The sequence below is a fragment of the Columba livia genome, chromosome 2 (genome assembly GCF_036013475.1).
Source record: "Columba livia isolate bColLiv1 breed racing homer chromosome 2, bColLiv1.pat.W.v2, whole genome shotgun sequence".
Taxonomy (NCBI): Eukaryota; Metazoa; Chordata; class Aves; order Columbiformes; family Columbidae; genus Columba; species Columba livia.
Window position 1 is genome coordinate 27,569,034 of NC_088603.1, and position 23,082 is coordinate 27,592,115.

At 38.7% G+C, this 23,082-nt stretch overlaps 1 protein-coding gene across 6 annotated transcripts in view; it reads left to right on the forward strand.

Moving 5' to 3' along the window:
- The first annotated feature begins 496 nt into the window (after positions 1-496).
- SDHAF3 (succinate dehydrogenase complex assembly factor 3) overlaps positions 497-23,082 on the forward strand; it is an 88,322-nt gene continuing 65,736 nt past the window's right edge. For 2 of the 6 annotated variants that reach the window (XR_010470029.1, XM_065051134.1), the window contains exon 1: positions 820-1,090. Coding sequence is in view for 3 of the 6 variants with exons in the window: in XM_065051134.1 (XP_064907206.1) it covers positions 929-1,090 (162 nt within the window). In the remaining 3 variants the exon portion in view is untranslated. Of the gene's footprint in view, positions 1,450-23,082 lie in introns of all 6 variants that reach the window. The other 4 variants (XR_010470031.1, XR_010470030.1, XM_065051136.1 and 1 more) reach the window with 4 other exon arrangements.

The following is a 23,082-nucleotide window of genomic DNA, read 5'->3' on the forward strand; positions in this document are numbered from 1 at the left end:
ATATGAGGACTTAGCTTTTGATGAGGCAGTACATTTTAATGACATTTCTGAGCATCCTGGGAAAGCTTAATGCTCCCTGGGCCTATGGAAATATTTCCTTTTAGTTTTGATGTGTCAATGATTTGACTGGCTGAAGGAATTTAACAAGCTCCATAATGAGGAAGGACTTTCGTCAGTGCTGCCATCGTCTGAGTTTCAGACTATTTGCTTTCTTCAAAATATCCTCAGCTGTTGACATTTGAAGATTTTTCCATGTGGGTGGGTTAGATGTGATGTTACACAGCTGAAAAAGCTTCATGTAGAGCTGGGAGTTGCAGCTTCAGCTGTAGGTGGGAGACTGCAGAAAGCGGGAGCTCAGGGGTCACAACATGATGGCACAAAGTCTTGAGCAGCCTCATGAGATTTCTTACTACGTCTCCTCTTGTCTCTAACCCATGCTTAAAAATGCAGATAAAGAAAATTTGAGATTATGAAGCTTGGGTTTAATGGACTATTTCATTTGCACTGAATTCTACACAGGTACAAAGTGCACAGCTCTCTCTCCTGGTGGTGAAAACAGAACTAAAAACTAACCTTTATTTTTATCGTGTCCCTGCCATCTGCACACATACTTTTTGAAACAACTCAAGCTGCTTGTTCACCCTCCATCTATTTTAAAAGTAAGGTTTGCAGCTGAATTGCTTGGCAGCGTCTTCGACACTGTGCAGGTGAACACGGTGCAGATGACTTTCTGCAAAAAGCTGTCCCTGAGTTCATTCGGCACTATTTTCTGACAAATAGAGCGGAGCTTTAGTCTCCAGACGCGCTCCTACCCTGCCGACACTGCACCCGGCAAGGGCTGCGCTTCTCCCGGCCCAGGAAGGGCCCTTCCCTTCCCGCCCCGGCCCCCTGGCTCCGCCCCGGTGCGCCCGCCTCAGGCTCCGCCGCCATGCCGGGCGGTGCGCGGGGCCTGTACCGGCGGATCCTGCTGCTGCACCGGGCGCTGCCGGCCGCGCTGCGGGCGCTGGGGGACCGCTACGTGAAGGAGGAGTTCAGGAAGCATAAGGCCGCCGGGCCCGCCGAGGCCCAGCGCTTCCTGCGGGAATGGGAGGCAAGTGCCCGCCGCCCCGCGCGGTCTGATGGGGGGGCGCCTCCCCAGCCGCGTCCCGCCGGGCGCTCCGGGCCCTGCAGCCTGGCCCTCGCTGCCTCCCCTGGCCGGGAGGGGCCAGGCGCCGGCCCGGGAAGGGGCACCGGCCTCTCGCAGCCGGTGGCCGGCCCCGCGGTGACCTGCCGTAGCAGTGGCGTGCTGGATTGGCGTTGTTTAGGGATAGGTGTCGTAGAAAAGGAGATAGAAAATGCCTGTTAGTTGCTTCGCTGCTAATTACCACTGAGGTGCTGATCGCTGGTTCGTGTGCTGAGTGTGTGTTCTTCGTCCGGCACGACCCCCTGAAGGGCAAACTCATTGCAAAGGTACAAAATTCCTTGTAGTTCTACATCCCTGGGCAGGTTACCTTTTGTGGTTCTTATTTCCTTGTCTCATCTATGTGTGATTATAACTATGCACACACAAGTACTTATAAGAGAAGGACAATTATATAATTAGCTATGTATACATGTATAAGAAATACACAAAATTACCTGTATAACTTATAATAATACACTGTATAAATGTGTATGTATTTGTAACTGCATACATAGCTAATCGTATAGTTATAATTAGCTCAATACATATGTGTAAATAGCCTCCCCATGAGTTTGTATTTCGCTTTCAAGTGACATTTTTTCGGAGTGTTTTCTAAAAGAAACAAGTCTTAGGTGAACAGTGTTTCTCTGCTTACCCGCCCCCCCCCTCTTCTCCTGAATTTAGTGGCTGACACCAGCAAGGGCAGAAAAGCAGATCACAAACAAGTGATCAGGAGGTAATGAGTTTCAGAAGCAGCAGAGGAGGGAGACTGGAGGTAGTTGCCACACACGCCTGAAGTTCAGCCGATGCCAGAGTATTAGTAGACCCCAAAATATCCACAGGACAGGCAAATGTTATAGACACTTCACAGAGGAAAACCTCTCAGACCATGAAAATAACTGCAAGAGACAGATCTACAGACAAGTTTCCCATTAATTTTCATGCTCGCTGAACTACTGCTTTGGTAGTATTTTTGAATCTTGAAGCTGTTTTCCTTTCTGTGGAAGAAAATTTTATTCTGCTGTGCCCTGGAAGCTGTTTGACCATCAGAAGGGTAATGGGGGGAGGTGTGACCCGTCTCATCTACCTGCCGTAGCTGAAATCTTGGCGGGGTGGGAAAAGCAGCTCCAATATCCTTGTGCTGGGACATCAGGAGCCAGTGGGGAGAAAACTCTGGTGTTCTCTTCAGAGGAAAGGAATAAGTGCATTTTAATTGCCTCTTGCCAACTGATAGATCCTGAAATCAGGAAAATTTATATCTACCTCTCAAATGCCTGATGCTATTGTAATTCTTCATTGCCATTTACTTGATATTGCCCAAATGTTTCTGCGTCGCTGCTTCCAATTTTAACATGAGCTAAAAAGACAAGTTACAGGTTACTGTTTTCAGTGCTAAAATCTTCCTTAAAATAGTTTCAGAAAAGGAAGAAAATGTTATATTGAAATACCTTTAGCCATTTCTGTGAAGTAAACAAATAGTGAAAATGTTTCTCTGTTTTAAAATGTTTTAAAAGTAGATTATAGGGAAAACTGGGAAAAAATTAGACTACAAGGAACAGAAGTTGAATTTTGAAACATGACATTTAGTGCTATTAGCTATGATATGTGCAAGGAAAGGAAACCGATTTAATAACTGTTTTGAGTGTGTGTGTATAAAGAACTTTGAAAATATGTCTGTCTTCTAACAAGGTACTGGGAGAGATTAGCACATAGTTAATGTGGCTCTTCTCATCTTTAATTTTTACTTTGCTCTGTGATTTTTTTTCTTCTGCAAATAATAATAATCTGTTTCAAGGGTGGAATTTAAATCAGACTTTCACATTTATGGCATGTGGGACTCTGCATCTTACAATATGCCGTGGTTCCCAGCTCCTTGAAGCCTTGAGCTAGATAACTGAGGAAGAGGGACTGTAGATGACTTGGATTAGGCAACAGAAAGGTGCTTCAGTTCATGTGGGTGTCCTCTTTGCACCCGTCCTGGGCAGCAGACACCCTTTTAAATCAGATGTAGGCTGGAGGCTCTAGACTAGTTCTGGCAGAACACGCTGGCGTATGGGTGAAGCGTCCAGTTCTTGAAGGGCTTATGAATCACACGGTGACATGCAGATCTGTGATATGCTGCTTCACATACATGAATCATAATTGTACTTATTGACCTGATATCTATTTTTATTTAAAAAAAAAAACCCAAGCAAACCAAACAAAACAAAAAAAAAGCCCCCAAGAGGTCACTACAACATTAATTAAAAATGATGTTTATATTCCCTGTTAAGTTTTAGCCATTTTTTTTTTTAATGGAAGTTAACAGTATTTTGACGTGTTGCACATGTCAAGCACCTTTCCCGATTTGCTTGTTCATTAAGGTACATGGTGTATACCTTAAGTATGCACTTGAGTGCTGTCAATACTCCATCTGGAAAAGTTTTTTCCTCATGTCTTGTTGCATGCAGTGTGTCTGGTACAAAGTGCTGTGGTGTCTCATATGACAGAAAAATACTATTCATAATTTTATATTTAAATAGTGTATCTTAATGTGTATTCACCAGAGGGTTAAGGTTATGGGTATGACTGCATCGATGTTTCTTGACTTTGAATGAGGACTTGAGTATGAAATATAATCTTAATAAGCCACCCCATGTGCTTTTGGAGTGAAAATTTCCAAGGACAACTTAATTTTAACATGAAACTACTTTTGTTAAAACTCTTCAGGCTTTGTTTGGATAGTCAGACCTTCTGTGTGTGCTTGAAAATATACTGGTTCATAGTCTGTATTTGTAGTATACTTTATTGTCCTCCAATTTGATTTGTATTTGCAAATTGTTTAGTTATCAGACCTGGCATTTTAACTGCATTATGGTTGTGCCAAACAATTTATTTTCCCCTTGGTATTTAAATTATGCTGATTCAAGGGAACTGGGCACATTGTCAAAGAAAACAAGCTGAGCAAATTCCCTTCATTTCTTGTGAAACATGGTGAAAAACCTGTAGGATTTTACTTTTAAAAGCTTTAAAAAGAGCTATTAAAGGAATTTAATTTTTCAGGGCATTTAAGCAAACATAGCTTCTAATATTGCCATAGTTCTTTAACATTGTGTTCTATTCCATCGCCTTTGGGAAGAACCTGAATCTCAGTGCAGGACCTGAGTGCTCAGCCTAATTCTCAAATGAGTACAGGCATTTTGAATATCCTTACAGTGCACACAAGCTCAGGTGGAACAGGGAGATTTCTAAGATTAGCTTTGAAAAGAAATAGAGGAAAAAAAGATGTAAAAGGGCTCTCAAATAATATTATCTTAATATGTGAATGATTTGTATTGTTTCCACATAAAGAAGATAAGATCCGTCTTCTTTGCCATGCACAAGGATGGAGTGTTAGAACTCAGCTGTGTAGATGGCTCATGTCATTTTATGGGAAACCTAAACTGACCTGTTTGTGTGTACAAGATAGGAAAACTATCAGTTGAATATCCTTGGAAGAGATCTTAAGTGAATAAGACTGATAGAAATAATCTGCAGTTATGTATACATTTATGTAAGGGTAGAACAATGTAAATTTTGCATTTTTTCTGTGCGTGTTGGATTGATGGGTTTTGTCTTGAAACCTGCTGGAAAGTGTTAAAGGGTGATAAAAAGAAAGCAAGCTTTGCTGTTCAGGGATTATGGCTGTTCAGGTAGATTCAAATCAAGTATATAAATTATTAATATATGTTCCTTTCTATTTTCTAAATATTTAATATTTTAATTAAAATAATTGGTACTCATTTACAGGAGTTGGCTGATATAATTGGATTGATAGTGATTATTACCTTGGAATGCTATTGAATTAATGTTGACAGATATAATAAGTGAATTAGTTCAACAGTGTTCTAAATCATATGGTAGCTGATGAGAATGCTTACTTAAGAATAGGTAATATTAAGATAATTACTTTACTCCAGGTTACAAATGATACGATGTAGAATATTCAGCTAAGTAATTTCAGTAATCATTTGTTTTACATCATTTAAGTTAATTCTTCTTTTAATTTTGAAAATGGCCAGTTTGTACTTAGCTTGTTTAAGAAGCCTGACCTTATAGATAGGAAGGTCTGGACTATCTTGAGATGGGCAGAATTATTCTGCAGAATTACATGACATTTTCTCACATCTAATGGGTTGAATAAATTGCCTTTGAAAAGCTTTGGCTGCTCTTGACTCTGAAAGCATTTTTATAAGCTTTCAGATGAGCTGACACCTGCTGTTGTATACTCAGAAGAAAGGTGATATTTTTTCATTCCTGATAACAAATCTAGGTGTTATATTGATAAAATTAAGGTGTAACTATATCCCTCTGTCTGGAGAACTTGGTCATGTAGCCTCTCAAGTATGGTTAATTTTTTTAATTGGTATGATATCAGATATGATACAAATAATTGTCATTCATCAAATTTGTCTTCAGTTGCCTATGTCACTTACAGTATTTAGTGTGCTGGGATTTTTGTGGGATGGTCTCATCATAGTTCCCAGGATGTAGTTGTCCAGATACATCTTTTTCTGTTTCTGTTTTCTGTTCATGAGTGGATACACTGACAGAATTTTTTTCCTTCTTAATTCTTTGGGCTAGTATGATCTTCCCTCCCCTTCTTGATTGATTTTTAGGCTTCTGACACTCAAAAATACATTGAGATGTTGAAAGAGAATTTGAAGAGCAAAGAGCCAAAGAAAGTTCAATAGGTTGAACGGGGAGCTGTGGCCAGCACTGGACTCAAACCGGAGTGGGAATGGGACATGTATTTGTGCTGTCTTTCAGCAAATATATAGGTTGCGTAAGTCTAAAACAGCTGCTGACTTTCTGTGTTCCACTCTCAGTTTCAGTGAAGTGCATTATATAAGTGATCTTTTCTTTGCCTGACAAAGAAATACGTTTTTTGGAAATGAAATATAACTTTAAGGTTTTTGCCATTTTATGACTTCAATAAAAGTTGTGAAGTAGGATTTAAGAGTAGTATTTCATTGTAACATTACCGGATACATTGGAATTTGCTTTGAGTGATTTTTATGGCTCTCTTCTTATTAAGAGTAAATTCCTACTAAGACTTATGTGTTTAGCCCCCACTTAGGGTGTTCACTGGATATTAATTTGTAAGAACTAAATGGGAGCCAATTTCCTCTATTTTCTTTGATATTTCTCAAAAGGCAGGAAAGAAGTTCTCACTTTTCTGAGAGCCATGGCCAATAAATTGAAGAGCCTGTGGGATTTGGGTGTGACCAGCCACAGAAAATCAGCCTGTTTGTCTGACTTGACGTTCCTGCTTTGCTGTAAGATTCAAAGTCTGCCTGTGTAAGATGGCAGTTTTGCCTCAGTGCACCCATGAACCAGCATTCATTTGCAATTGTCCCTTTGAGCAGAAAAATAAAGGCAAAGGTTGATCACATGGATCACTGTAGCAAAGTTCTGCAGTAATAACATCCTTGTCAATTTATAGCATCACTTCCATCCTTTCAGTGCTCCTTCAGATCTGGGTTTAGAGCAGGAACTGGTATCTGCTCCCCTTCCATGGAGAATCCAGGTTGTCAGGGAGCTTTCTCATGTGGAGACACGTGGGGTGAGCTGGTGGGTCCCTGCTGGCTTGTGTGTGCTGCACACCCGTCATGGGAAGGGGCATTCGGTACTTCTCATCTGGAAAGCAGCATCCTTCTCTTTCAGATTCGCCTGCGCACTGCTAAAACCAGTAATTTCTTATTGGATTTTTTTTTTTTTTCCTGTGTACATATTGGTGCAGGATAGCAGTTGATTAACTTCTTTCATGTAATTTTGTTATGTGCAAATACACTGCTTTTTTTTTTTTATTATTTTTTTTTCCCTCTTTCAAAAATGGTGTGGCCTGGGGTTGATGGAAAATAAGACTTAAATGCAAATGTGAGATTTTGTTTTAGACCTTTGCTGTAGTTTCCAAATTCAAAATTTCATAAGCTGTGGCATCAGTACTCTCAGTGCTTCTGTCGTGTTACTATGCCAATTATCTCTATATTATCATATCTGGGATTACATGTAGCTAGTCAGATGGCTGCCCTGGTAACCGTGCCTGTCTGCTAGTTGAAGTTTTAATTTACAACTCTTCTGACACAGCAGGAGATAATATCTGAATCATTGTGGGGGGTCACATCAGACAGTAACGTGAGTGACTTGCTTCTGCCAGTCACCTCGGGGTATAGTACATTGCATAGTGAATTCTATTGAAGTGATGGAACTTTGTATAAATATGTGGTGTGCAAATGGATTTATAAATTTCACATGATTTGATTGTTGCATGTATTTGTAAAGTATAAAATATGCCTTTGATATTAAAGTGTTGCATTAATTAAATCCCAACTGAAATTTGTTGGCAGAGTACAGAAATCTTTATAAGATCCGACTTAGATGGAGAAGTTTAAATTGCTGTAGGAGTGGGGTAAATCTCTGATGTGTATAACAGTTTATTCCTTGCATTGAGTAGCACTGGCTTGGGAAATGAGCAGGGCATATTTACGCTAATGCTCTCAGATTTGAAGACACTAGAAGTTTTGTGTATGCCCGCTCATGTATACTTTCCTAATGAGTATGGGTTTGTGACAGCCAGCGTGTGATTAGATCACTAAATAAGAAAATAGGAATCGTCAGACACAGGAGAAGCAGTGGAGCATTGACAGAATTGTCAGTTTAAAAGGTAATTCACATTTCCATCTAGTGGTGGTATAAAATTCTGTCCAAGCCATATGAGACAGCGTATGTGTAACTGTGCTAGCTAGTATGGCCTAGTACTCGTGTATGTGTTGTAGGAAATCAAAAGCCTTTGTTATGTATAAATTATATACATAATAGCACATAGTTCTCAGGGCCTCCAGATTTTTTTAAGTTAGAGCTGTAGTGATCAGGAATCTGTTATTTTTGCCGTGTGCATTCAGGTCCCTGAGTACTCTTTGAATCTAATAATTTATCTGATTTGCTGGAAATTAGTCTGATAATCTTTCAGGGCTCCTTGGCAGCCATTTCAAACATTTAACTCTGTACAGGTTACAGAAAGAAAACCGGTGTCTTAAAAAGTTTTCTTTAGGTTATATGTATGCAAGTATGAGTCTTGTTAGATTTCTTGTTTCCTCTTAGACTTAAAAAAAAGAAAAAAAGAAAAGGAAATGAGTATTCTGTTTGCTTCGCCCTTATCGTGATGTTCCAGCACTGTTTATTATTTGAAGTATTTTACAGTAGAATCTGGAGAACCTTACCAGGTTAGGTCTTCAGATCAAGATAATATCAAGGTAACTAATCCACAAATCTTTTGAACTTTCTTGTATTTTAAGACAATGTAGTGGGTCAAACAGACAAATGGAATATGAATTGGAATTGCAAATTTAGAAGGATTTCTGCTTGTTTTATTGACACCTTCCTTCTAGCATTTGTTTGGTACTTATGTAAATATTGTCAGCTTGTAGTGTTTTGTAAGCATGGCAGGTTTTACTGCGTTTTCAGTGCATTTCCACTATCAACACTATGAACACTGCCAACTTTCCACAAGTGCTGTCAAGTACCATATTTTGTAATTACTGCAATAATATTATGAGTGCTGTAATTGTGCATGCTGCATAGATGTGCTTTTCTGTCCTGTGTAGACATAAAATTGATATTTTCTGTGAGTTAAAATGGATTCTGAAGCCCATCTAAGTAATTGTTTTGGATTTTTTTTTCCTTCTTTCAGCATAATTTGAGGTGTTTGAACAAATAGCATTATACAAATTGGAGGATTTTTAAAGCTCCAGATGTGTGTATGACATCTGAATATAGAGCTGTACTCAAGACACACTGATGTGTTTGGACCCATTAAGGGATGAATTTTTTTTTTTATATGGTTTGCTAATATTAAAGTCAGTTAAATATTTTTTTTTTTTTGCAAGAAGCTGAAACTCAGATTTCCACTTCATTATCTTGTATTCAGTAGCATCTTTCTCAATCTTCACATTGTTTTAGCTGTCTTCCCTAATGCTGAGAGCTTTGGCTGTTTTAACACTGAAACTGCTTGTACGTACAACTGTACACCTAATTGATATCCTGCTGTTTATGCAGCTCACTCCTGGGAATACACTGAGCAGAACATTTCTGCTGAAATATTTTTATTTCTGTGTCTCAAAACTGCTAATTTCAAGCTGCTTTTTTTGAAGGGTATGATTTGGAAAATGTATTTAATCATAGTGTCTGATAAAGTGTTTGATTTTTATAGGTTTTTAAAGGTAATTTCCAGAAGTAGTGTTGATGAAATATTTATCATGAAATGTTCATGACAGTGGAAGTTAGAAGTGATGTTGGTTTTTAGGCTTAGTGATATGTTGGGAGCTTGAGTCCTGTTAATATGCTCCTTTTTTGTTGTTTCAGGGATATTAGTGAGAGACAGAGCAGACTGAGGGGAAAGAGATCATAATGCACTTTTCCCCACCCCTGCAGTAACTGCCTAAATCTGTAGAATACCTTCTAAATTGATCTTGCACCCACCTTTCAAGACTGGCTAGCAACTGGTGTAGAATACATATGATTTAGATACATATTCCCTTGCTCTGTGAGAATTCCTGAATTATGTAACATTGACACATTAGTTTTATGTTATTTTGTACTATTTTTTCCTCCTGAATCATTCTGTTCCATAATTTAGAGGAAATGAATAGATCGTTAGATCGCTGCAACATTCTTTTATGAGTCTGAACAAGAAGAATCCTGGTGGAAGGTTTTGATCTGAAGTTCCCATCACCATTGCTTCTTTGGAGATGTCGTGCCTGAAATTATTGAATTGTGTTGGTAGCATTGATATCTGCATAGAGTGAACCAGAGCAACTGGTTTATTTTCTGTGGACCACCAAATACCATTTAGCTCATAATCAGTTTCTTGCTTTTTATGATTGCGTAGTGGAAGCATGTGGTCTTTGTAACTGAATTGAGTTTGTGTGCTCTTTGATGTATAAGCAGTCTGTATTGAGGGAAGAATTTGTATTACATTAGCAATCTTTGAAACTTCATCACCTTCTAACTGAAGTCTGTAATGTCCTCGTGTGTAGTCTGATAGCTGATTTTTGGCTTGATAAATGAGAAGTATCCTTCATAGGGTTGCAGTTTTCAAAGTGTACACATGGTGGCAGCAAATACTTAAATTGAGGCAGCTTGTTCCTGTACTAGAAACAAATAGGATATTGAATTTTCTAATATTAACTAGAATTTTCACATATTCAATCCTTGATAAACTCTTCATTAAAATACATGTTGATATTTAATAACGTACTGCTGCAGATTTTGAGAATTAAAAAAATTAATTCAAAAACTTTACTGTGGTTTCTACCTGGTTTAGCTGTTATGTTTTCCTAATGTCCTTTCTGGTTTCGCTTTGCCTTGGAGTAGTTTGCTACCCCAGTAGTTTGCAGTGTTGAGTGTGGCTCCCCTTCAATACCCTGGCAGGGAAAAGGGCACCTGCAGCACTGTGTTATCCCTCAAAGCATTGCCTTTTGTTGCGGGTGGAGCGAGAGAGGGAGGGATGCGCTTCTCTTGTGAGAGGGAAGCAACAATAAACTTTATTGATATAAACCAGTGAGGCAGTCAGCATGATAGTGATTTAACAAGATTTGATGGCAAGATACACTTGATTATTTACTGTGTAGAGGGCAGGGTCAGACAAAACCATCTGGGAAGCCCTCCCATTGAGTCATGAGGTTCAGAGAGGACCCTCTTACACTCTAAACTCCTCAGAGAGGAGCCTGGGTGCGGCTGGATCCAGACTTAGTCTCAGACTATGCTTTCCAAATGTTGCTTGAGTCAGACATTGACCAGCACTGTGTTAGGTGGGCACATTGCCATGTATTAGCCCCTGGCTGTTGTGTCCTTATCTGCCTCCGCCAAATCCAGTTTGAGCAGCTGCATCCCTCATGACCAGACGCGTCCATCACAACCACAACTGGTGGTTGTCACTGAAGCAGGGCTATGGGAGAAGGTCAGGTCGGGGTGCGGGGAGAGCACCCTGCCACACTCTGGCACTAATGATTTCCCAATGGTGCTGAAGTTTGCTTTTCTGAGGACTGGTTTTGTTTTTCTCTATTGGCATAATATATCTGATCTCTCTGCAAAGAGTTCTTGTATGTTCCTTTTTCATGCTTCCTTTTACAGAGTGCTGGTGTCTCATTTTGTGATGATTTTTACTCAAATTACTTTTCACAACTGGATTTATAGATGAGTCAAACCTGTGATGGAGAACTAGCCTAAGAGAAACACCCTGCACTCTAATCTCCACCATATTTAAAAAGTAATTTGAAAAATTCCTAATCACATTCTAGGAACTTTGTAGACCCCAGCGTCTGACTCTGCATTTTTTGACAGATATTGACATGGTAAAAATCCCTTTTTTTCCTGTAGTTGGAAAGTTCTTGGAGTTGTTCACAGTTGTTTTCTCATAGTCTTACGATTAAACAGTCCAACATGATAGGTTTGCTTTTGTTCATTCCTCTTCAGGCTTTCCTGTGGCACATTCATCAGATTAAATGCATTCTTCTTCCTGTACTCCTTAACAGATGTGTATTTTTTGACGCACCATATAGTATTTTGCTATTTATTTTTCTCCGTTGCAGTATTTCTTTCCACGCTGTCATCCTGTAATCCAGATCAGTAACGTGAATTTTCCAGCAAGCGTTCTCATCTCAGCGGAACACCCTCAGTGCCTCCATTAGTGGCCGTGCCCACGCTGCGCCTTGGACCCTGCGCTGAGCTGTGCCGAGCAGCTCCATGCTCTTTACCCATGGGCATCGAATGCCCCAGGGCTGGAAGGGAGGGGGACGTGCTGTGACCATGCCCCAGCAGAGCGGTGAGGACACCAGGGCTGGGTCTTCCTCTGCGCATGGCTTGAGTTTACCAACAGCAGCCTCCCTGCATTTCTATAAGTCTGACAACTGGATGATTGCTGATATTGCAAATCAACATTGGATAATGGTAGTTGGATAACCAACTGGTTCTTTAGTTGTTAGATGTCATATAGTATGACATATGTGACATAGAAGCACACCTTTCTTGCTACTATGGCATCAGGAAGGGAGATAATTATCACAGTAGCTTTTGGCTCTGGTTTCATCTGACTAACCTGGCAGCTGAATAGTTATTAAAAAATTCTGATCAGCCACAGTGACCCCCAGTAGAGTATGCCCAAAGGTGATGGAGCCTCAGTATGCAGACACAAAACTCTCTTTTTGAATTATTTATTTTATCAGGGATCTGTTGAGTTTTAAAGTTATTATATTTTTGGAATCATATAGTACTAGCCCAATATACATATTTTTTTCACCAAAAGAGAAACTTTATTGTTAACAATGCCACTTTTTGGGTGCCATTGCAAAGTACATTGGTATTACATGGCGCTGTTAAGAGTAGAAAGTTTTCTTCGAAAATATAGTATAAAAACGTATTTACTCCTACTTTTGTTTCTCGACATAGGTGAAACATTTCAACTGAATCTCTTTCTCTTTTTTCGGTCCCTTCTAACATGAATATGGCATGTGTTGGTCATCCATCGTGATATTTTAGGCCAAAAAGCTATTGTCTACCACAGTTACAGAACTACGGCTTAGAAGAATAGCAGCTGGTGGAAAGCGTAGGTCAACTTCAGGCTGTGGTGCAAGCAGGATGCTCCAGAATTAAGGATATTTTGGTTCACGTTGAAATTACTTGTTCTATGTATGTACTTCATTTACAGTAGTTTAAATTTGACTTACCTTAGATTTAATTCTAAGCATTGTGCAGCAAGTCATGATATTCAGTTGTTTTCTGGGCCTCCTGAATTTTTAATTTCAGTTGATTGTTTGCAGTGGAGCACGCTAGTGAGCTTTGTAACATCCATTACAGCTAGTAATTGTAAGAATTTATTTAAGCGATCCATGATGTGAAGAGCTGTAATGAAATAACAGACATATATTATGACCTTAGTGGTTTATAAAGATGAGATCTTGTATAGCTGTGGGGTTTTTTTCATTAGTTCTGCTGCTGATTGACCAGTGAGAAGGAATTCCATGGGCAGCACTAGCATGGTGGTCTGATTCATGGACAGTTCGGTACCATCACTGTAACTGAAAGGAATTACATTGTTAGGAAAAACATAATCGTCCTGTCAGTCAAGAAGTAAATTAAAGTTACTTTTTAAATAACATGATTTCTGGTTTTCCTTTTTGTTGCTTTGTTGCTTTGTTCTTTTTTGGTTAAAAGAAAGGAGTTTGAATTTTGCAGGTGAAGAACTTAGTAATTTACCTGTTTTCATGGAAGCAGACCTTTGCATTAATTCTGCTTGATAACATAGTGCTAAATCTCATCCGTTTCAGACAGTGTACTCTGCCACCTGGAGTTTTCACAGGCTGAGTGACAAGGTTTCAGAAAAAACTGTCCCAATGCAATAACTGCACATCATGGAGGAGATTCTGATCCAAAACCAAGCAGTGTGTGAATGAGCATTTGACTTGGGAATACACCTCTTGCAGAGCGTGGTAGGATCTGTTAGTTTGACTGTTTGGCCCCAGCACTGTGGGACTAAAGCTGTGTCTGAATCGCTGGCCTGGATGTGGCAGCAGAACAGCCCGTGTCCCTGCTGCGAAACAGGGTGGCCACATCCAAACTGCCTGCTGGGAGCAGTCCCGACCTGTGCCAGCTCACTGGCTGGGTCTAGCAGCTGTGCGGGAGAAAGCTGGTTGTCCTCCATCAAAACCTGCGCCAGGGACAGTGGCACCGTGCTCCCAGGGTAGGTGGCTGAGCTCTGGTGCCTTCTTCAAGCGTTCCCTGGCACTGTTTTAAGTTGTTAATGCAGACAGAGCTCTAACTCCTCTGATGCTAAGTGCAAGGTTTGGTTTCTGTGGTTTTTTTTGTTTTGTTTTGTGTTTGTGTTTTGGTTTTGTTTTTTTGTTTGTTTGTTTGTTTTTCTGGATTCTTTCTCTCTTGAATTATCAGATTCTCATAAACCATTAGATTTATCTAACTTTCTCCTAGAGTTGTCACTTCTGGAACCTGTGCACAGACCTGAGCCATTAGAAACAAGTTCTGAACTCTCTAGTGCTATTGCATTACTGGTCTGGTAAAATAAGGGGGGACTCTCTAGGCCTTAATGAAATTGCATGTCAAAGCTGGATGCTGCATTTGTGTAGCAGCAATTGTGAACAGTCTGCTCTGAATAGGTGGAAAATATATTCCTGAAAGGAACAGAAAGTTCTGTCTTTCTAGTCAGGAGGGATTGCCAGACATGTGTCTTGTTACTCTGCATTCTAGATCTGAAATGTGTTATTTGAATACTGCTATTTCTTTAAAACTTAATTTCTGCTTCAATTCAGTGAGAGTGTTCACTGATATTAACCCTTTCAGTGTCCTTTTGAGAACGTACCTCAGCTGTCATTCATACTTTTTCTTTGTATTGGTAAGGTAAGCACACTTTCTCATCATTCCCTTTTACTGCCCCACTTCTTAAAGTCATGGGTCAAGTTTAAACTCACGGGCCATAGCAGATGAGACTGTGACATTGTGAAGTTCATTGTGTGCAGTGCCCATGAGAGGGTGTTGTGTGTGTGAAGGGGGCCTGAAGGAGCCCAGTTAAACTTGCATGGGTAATGGCTGGTTTAGGGCAGCCCCTGCGGTCCTTGGAAGAACTAGAGCTACTGTCATCTCTGGTTAATGCGAGTTTGTGTATTACGGCATTTCTAATTTGTGCTTTGTTGTTGTTGAGCCTGATTTGGTGAACTGTATCTTTAAGATGTGTTGCTTATAAATTTTGATCAGGTATTTTTTGGATACTGTTGCATAGTGTTGTATTGTGTTTCAAGTGGAAAGGAGGTTTTGTTCTTCATTTGCATAATGTACAATTAAAACTTCAATTCTTTTGATTTAGTGAGTAAAATAATAAATGCAGTCTGTTTATTTTCTTAGAAATTGCTGCTAATGAAGTTCTGTGTTTGTTACGAAAGGATGGAAACTACCTTATGCATGCATTCAGTAAAAGCTTGTGTTCTGATAAAGTTTGAATAAATCAGCTGATTCTTGAGTGATGATAATATTCTACTACTATTCTCTTAAGTATGTGAACTTGTCTTAATGAAATTAGTAGTTGCTTTAGTTGTTTTTATACATTTCCTTTGGGAGAAAAGAACTTTGTTAGAATACGATATATTCAGAACTGGAACATTAAAAAAAAAATCACAAGTCTGATAATCATTGAAACATAATGTCAGATCTTACCGGTAACCTGAGATGGTGTTTTAAATCTTTTTTACTTAGGAAAAGTAATTAAAATATAACTTGGACTGATCTTGGCTTTTGAATGAGTAGAGCACTAAAGCAGAGGTGGCCTGGAAACCCCTGGCTGGAGGGGGCCCCTGGAGCCCCCTACTCAGAGCAAGGGCCTTGTCCGGTCACAAATCCTTGTGATTTTTGTTGTTTGGTGTAGAGAATGTGGAGAAAATATTTGACTTACAATATAATTTTCAAATATTAGCTGAGAAAATTCCCGGTTTTTCTGGTATTCAAGCAAGAGTAATTGCAATGATAAAAGTCTGAAAATCATAATTTAAATCAGCATTCACAACTAAATGGTGCTGAAGTGCAAGTGCTGAGTACTCTGATAGTACTTAATCACTGGCACACATTGGTATCCTTTGTGATACATCTAATCACTTGTTTTCAATCCAAGAATAATATGTCCTGAAGAACTGAAAATCATACTGTATTGAGTTTTGCCTAAAAATGATTTAGTATATATAAATGTAACCATGTAGGTATCATGTTGGCTGTGTGTTTACATTTCAACAGGATGTTTAGTATAGTTTAGTTTAGTTTATCTGATTTTATATTGAGACACAGGTCAGCCATATAAATTACATATGTGGCTGAAATGAGGGTTAGTGTACTAGACAGTATGAAGTGTAACTGTGATGGAAAGACTTTTATGGCAATTAGCAAGGGCTTGGAAAACAGTATTATACTGGTGTGAGTGCTCTCTACATCGTTATTAATTTTTATTGTATTAATTTTAATGGATTGTTTGTGCACTTATTTGCACAAATATGCACTTTTAATGCATAATAAAAAGTATAGGTAGTAATAAATTAAGCATACAAATAAATTTGTGCAGATTTTTCTTTTGAAAATGAATTCCATGATATCCAAAAGACACAGTTCCAGTCTTTCATGGCATTAGAATTTTCAGATGCATTAGCTGGATTGGTATCTAATATTGCTTCACTTGAATTTATTTAGTAGTCTAGCAGAAAGCATGCAACAGTGTGTACTGGATTTAATTGCAGTGTGAATGAGCACTTTGTTTTATTTGGCTTTGTCTTTTTTTCACCTTCAGATGTTCAGCTTTGTTGTGTGACCTCTTGTACTATTTAGCATACCCCATTTGTTGATTTAAGCTTTTGGTACGGTGATACATCACTGGCAAGTTACTTGCTGAAGGTTTGCTTTTTCCCAAGTAATGGGACTTTTTGCTTGTTTGCATTTGTGATTAGATTGCTTGTAGGCAGCGTTTCTGAGGGAAGGTAGGATCCTAAAGATATTTCAAATAGGTATGATAATTTTGATGGCAATTATGGCAGAACTTTCCGAGGGAAATTCTTCACCCACCCGATGACAGAAAGCGTTACTGAGCTGGGTTCTGCAAAGGAAGATGTTTTGCAAAGCTGTGATTTGTAAAATCACTGCTATAGTGGATATAGCAAGCACTTCTGTGAAGATGAGATCTGCTGTATTTTTCTCATAAAAAATAAATACAGTAGAATACAAATGATCCCATTGCTTCCCCCCCTCCGTTGGTGTACTGTCTTGTTTTTGGTGCTTTCCTCTTTTAAGAAATTATAGATTAATGTTAAACTGTTATGTTTTCGGACAGGGAAGATTAGTTATGTTTTGTTCTGTTTTTCTAGTGCAAGAGTAAAGGCTAGCCCAGCACTCTAACTGCAGGTGGATTTTACGGTTGAATTTTCTGTAGTGCAGGCGCTGGTGGGGGGAGATCCCCTGGGAGCTGGGGTGAGTGGGATGCGCAGTGTGGTCAGGACACCGGGGCAGTGCCGGCCCTGGGATCAGCCCGTGCGGGTGCCTGCAGTGCCTGGCTCACAGGGGCAGCTCAGCAAGCAGCGCACAAGTGGGTTTATGGTGTAAGCAACTGTTTATTCTAGTCTGCACATCTTTACTGTGACAGAAATGGGGCATATGCTGGGATGGCAGAGGGACCTTCACAATCTGATGCCTTCCTGTGCCGGACCAGTGTTCTGCGCTGTGACCTGCCACAGCTGCGTCCTGTGCTCACCTGCCACATCTGCATGGTACTGGGGAGTGGGAGGAGCTCCCACTACGTCACTGAACAGGTTTAGTTTGACTAGTCTAAGTCCCCCCCTGAACTGGTGGCTTCACAAAAGCAATGGGAGTGATGTTACCTGGAGAATTCTTCTTCTTCTTCTTTTTTTTTTTTTTTTTTTTTTTTTTTTTTTTTTTTTTTCCCCCCCCCTCCATTTAGCGAGCATGATTTTTTTCAGGCACGTGAAACATTCTGGAGGATAGCAAAGCATGCTAATATTCACCACCCCTTAAGACTGATATAAACCCCTTCTCATGAAGACCCTGTAATTTATCATCAGTGTAGTTCAAGGGGAAGCATTGCTGGGTGGTAGGTGATGTAGACGTTATTCAAGATTATTCTGCTAGTATCTTCAGGCAACTTACTGAGAGTTTTTTCCCGTTTACTATCTTGGCCTAACTCTATAGTGAATCCTGTGACTAAATTAAGAAGTAGAGTAGCTTACTTGGGAGTCTACCTTAAATAGGTAGCTCTATAAGCTATCCTACAGAGTGGAGTGTGAGAAGTCATAGGTGATTCTCATGTAACTGCCTATTTGTGGACAGATGTACATGAGGCTTTCTTTTCCATATTTTTCTTTGCTAGCAAGCAAAATTCATTAAGATGTATAAAAAAAACCTCAATAATAATTCAAGTTTTATTGTTTGTATAGCATTGTATTACTTTAAGCAACTCCAGAGTAGTTTTAAAGCTGTGCAAATGTAAGTTGAGATAATTCCTTAGTGTTGAGAAGTCTTGAAACATAAATGAAACGTCTTGAGTAGTTTTGGTGTTCCCTGAGTGGTAGAAACCTTGGAGCAGCCTATTTATGTGCATCATCAGTGGATGGCAGGCAGAGATTTTTCTAAAATTTTTTGTGTAGTCAGTTAGAAAACTCTGCTTGCTCATATACAGTAGAAGAAGGTTTTGTTTCTTAATACGGTATAAACAAACAGTTCAGCAGTTCGACATTGATGCTAATGATAAAAGTATCATTGTATTAGTGTGGAGAGAACATCAGAGCGGATGTACCGTACCAAAGTGATTAAATGGTACCATTTAACTCAGAGCAGAGGTAGTTTACCTCAAAGTTTTTTGACGTACAAATAGAATTAATATGCTACGCTTGCCATTCTTGCTATCTTCTCTGCAGGCAGGCTGCCTCTGCTCCAAACGTTTGTGCTTTACCCATAGATGAAGACCATGGTACTCAGTTGTGAAAGCACCTGGGAGGTTGGCAGCCAGGGCACAGAGCTAAGTGGGCTTCACACTTCTTAATGTGGTGCGTTTGCGTTTCTGATAGGTTGCCTCGATATTTTCCTGGCTGTTTTCATGCTCTTTTTAAGATGCTTTCCTTTGAATTATTGAGGTAAATTAAATTGCATTCCTGTTCAACATGTATTTTTGCTTGGGACTGGACAGCCTCTGGTTGTACAGAGAAAAGGGGAGATGTTCTAGATGGGTGAGAAGTTTTACAAATAAGTAGGCAGTCTGGATTTTTGTTGCGAAAGCTCAAGTTTTTGTTAACTAGGTGTTCATTTCAAGATGAAGTATGCGCAGCACTAAACTATTTGACTTACTTGATTTCTAACCCTTTATTACTCCCCTACCCTGTTTTCCCTCTCATTTGCTAATTCAAAGCAAGTCCCCTTTAATAGCTGGAAAACCTCCTGCAGTAGCAGAAACAAAAAAGAAGGAATAGAACAAGATTTAGGTGAGTTAATTTTGAAATATTTGTTGTATAGAGATTACAAGAGAATGTGTTTAGTCTTGAATTTGATCTGTATTTGATCTTCCTAAGCACAGTACAGAATATTTTATGGCATTTTTTCAGAAGTGCTTTCAAATTATCTGTCTCTACAGTCCTTTATTGAATTTTGAAATTTGTTCAGCAGATCAGTGAATTTTCCTTTCTCCTTCTGTACTTAATCCCTTCAGTCTTCTGTGACAGACCAGCACATACTTGCTGCATTGTGACAGACGCTATGAAAATCCTCTTAAATGTCAGAGCTGTTGGATAAAGTGACTTGCAAATGATTATGGAAGTTTTGGGGTTTTTCAGATTTGGGTGCACTGATGTAGTCAGTAGAGATGAGTACTCCTTTATAGCACCTCTTGAACGAACTGATGACACATTTGTTGTCTTCAATTCTGCGGCTACTTCTGAAGTAGTTCAGGGATTGTATAAAATCTGCAAGTTAAAAATCCTTAGTAAGATACACAGATTTGTAGGTTTAGAGTTTTTTTTTGAAACTGTTAAAATAGCACCACAATTTTAAAATTATATTTAGAGTGGGAACTTTTGCTGCAACATCAAGAACTTTAAAAATTTGCACTGGGTTATAGCAGAGAGTTGATGTTTTTCTCCTTTTATTAAGTGCTATGAAGTACATGTTAATTGCAGTAATAAGCCTTCTTTCCATAGAGTGAGTTTACAAATATAAACCAGTGTGTTTTTAGTTGTCTGAAGGAAAACTTCAGTTACATCAGTATGCATTTATTTTCATAGAGATGCCTTATTGCTGCTAATTAAAAGGACTGAAGTGATTGCGGTTAAATACGCTGAGTTATTTCTATAGAGTAGGATTTTTGAAAGTACCATACTGAATGCCGTATTTATCTAAGTAACACTCCTATAAGAATTCACCTGTGGCAGTATTTTTTAATTTGCTTCTATTGATGGCCAGTTTCCCATGTAGTGCTCTGTGAAGAGCACACCTCAAAATGCTTGTGCCATGTTGAAGAAACAGGTAGATAAACTTAAATGGCTCCTTGCTTGTCTGTTTTAAATGCCTCCACAGGCACCCAGGTAGGGCTTGTCTTTCCTCCCTGTTACTAGGGGGACCATGGGAAGACTGGCCAAGAAAATCAGCCTTTGACTCAGTGTTTTCTGTGGCTAAATTAGTATCCCATGTATTGCATTGGAACAGGAAATGTAGAATTTGTTCACTTGAAACTGTTTGTCCTGAGGGATGGATCTGACTTTTACACTAATGACCTTCTGGTCTGTTTATCAAATATCGCCCATGACTTTTTACTTAATTCATTCAAGCACATTATTCTTCTACAGGTCCATTAAAGTAAAAAATTCAGTGCCCCCTCAGCAGAAAGGTTATTTGTGGTGTCAGGGAAATCAATGCAAGATGCCTATTAGTGGATTAAATTTTTGTTTATACTTGAGGTTTTCTTTATTAATGTGTTAGTTTAAGGCTTTAGATCTAATGAGCATATAGGAATGTGAGTAATGGAGAAATAAGAATACTGAGTCTTTTTTTTAATATGTATGTACACTTAACATGCTTCATTGGCTATAAATTGAGTAAAAGAACATGCGTGGAAAGTCTTCTAAGTGTCATCACCTGGGATATGTGATCTTTTGCATGTTCTTAGTATCTAGCAGTCTAGAAACTAATGTGGTTGTCTTGGAAACAGGTTTTATTTTCCTTTTGTGAATATCTATATGTGAAATCATTGTCTTCCTTGGAAATCTGGAAGTAATAGTGAAAGAAGAAATAACTGCAAATTTAAGATGCTTGTTGTCTATTTAAAGAATTGATATGGGAGTCTATAAGTGATGTTTGCATTGTGTGCTTTAATTATAGTTGCGTGATTATGGTGCTGAAACAGTCTTTACGTTTTCTAAGGTAAAATGCCGGTACTTAGTGTTTATATTTGTCAGAGAATTATCTGCAGTGAAGCACTTTGCCAAGATATCCTAGCTTAATATTTAAATAGAAACATTACTGTATAACTGATGTGTTGAATAAGTTCCTAAAATTGAACTATCACTTCCAGTTTTTTCCCTTGCCCTGCTTTAAATTAACAGCATGTGAAAAACCCTTGAACATTCGGTGAGATTGTGGCATACTGTTTGCCAGACAAAACATCAGCAGTAGACAGAAGTGCACAGGACAGCTTTTTATTAGCCAGAGAGCTGCCAGGCACAGCATAAAATATCAAAGCAAAACAGAAAATGAGTCAAGAAATAACCGTCTTCCAAATTGCTGAGGATTTATTAGGATATGTATGAAAATATGAAATAATGTTCTTGAAGGAAGTTTTACTTTTCTGGTCTGTAGTTTATTTGTCCAGTCACAGCAATCTTAAAGTTTGTTATTAGTAACAGTGTAATTTTGTTATAATTTTTACAGATAAAGGTCCAGACTGAATAATTAGCCATGTTTTGTTCTTAAATTATTAACTATAGTAAGTTCAAATGGGTTTTTTTAAATATATTTCTCTTACCAGTGTTTTTGTCTCCAGTACCAATTTAAAATGCTCTCAAACACTGATATGTGCTTCAGAGAAGATTCTTTTTAAATTTTTTCATAGAATAAGTATGTTTTTTGGTGGAGCTCACACTTTGAGTGATACAGCCTGTCCAAGGGGAGAGGGCCATGACAGGATCTTGTTGAGTCGTTGGAACCCATTTGCATGACCATCTCTTTCATTCTACTTCCCACCTCTTTCTCCTGACCCGTTTCTACATTTTAGGTCGATGTCTCTTTTCAAAACTTGATTGGTCATTTTATTTTTTCTGAAATGTTGTTTTTCCTTCAAGTATGTTCTGATTTTTTTTCCCTTCTTCACTAAAGCAAGCTCAAGCTTTCTATTTAAGGTCTGAGATGAAGCTTATTAACATAAGTTGAGAGGATCTTAAAGACTATGGTTGCTACCAGTTGGTGCAAGAAGCTTTTAGTGACCTAGATTTTGGCCCTGATGTACAGTACTGATGCTTGTTTTTCCACAAATGACAATAAAGTCACTCTGAGATTCTGTCAAGCTGTTGTGCTCTGTTTTGGACATAATAGCATTGACATATGTTTACCTTGATGGTCAGGCCACAAACTTCCCAATTTCACCTCAAAATATGATCTCATAAGTCTTACATGAAAAAAGGACATTAAAATAACACGTTATTTAAGCTACAAGCAAAGCTGAGTTAGTCATGAAGCTTTTTTTTTTTAACATTCCTCTAAATAAATGTCATTTCTTCCAGTTTAATGATATTACTAAACTGTGTTAAAAAAAGTAGTCCATTTATACCTTCCTGATCAAATAATAATTCTCCTTGCTGATTACTAAGTATTACATAATTATATTCCCTGGCTCCATTTTAGCTGAACGATTTTTCATTCTCTCCTCCCAAAACCCAAACCCCTTATATGGTAACAGTTCTGTATATTTGCAGTGTGTGCATCATTATGTTACTGTGGTCACTACCCTGAAATTTGGTCGATAATCACATATTCTAGCATCCTTCCTGAATCTCCTGGAAAAGCATAATGTTGTTAAAGTTCTCTTGGCTTATTCTTTCAGATTAACTTCTCTAAAACTTTGAGTCTGGTTGTACCCATTTTTTACGAACCACTGACTTTGTCCTGGAGAAATCTGTTTTACTTCTATGCATTGTAATTAGAAATGGTGACATGGTTTTCCATCCTCAGAAATTAAAATACCGCATAATTCAAAGTTTTCTAAGGATAAAAAGGAACTGCACTGTTGCCAAGTCTGACTTCAGCAGGGTTACCCAAAGGTAAAACAAGCTCTAGGGGAGAGATTATGGATTCATTTGAAGAGAAATGGT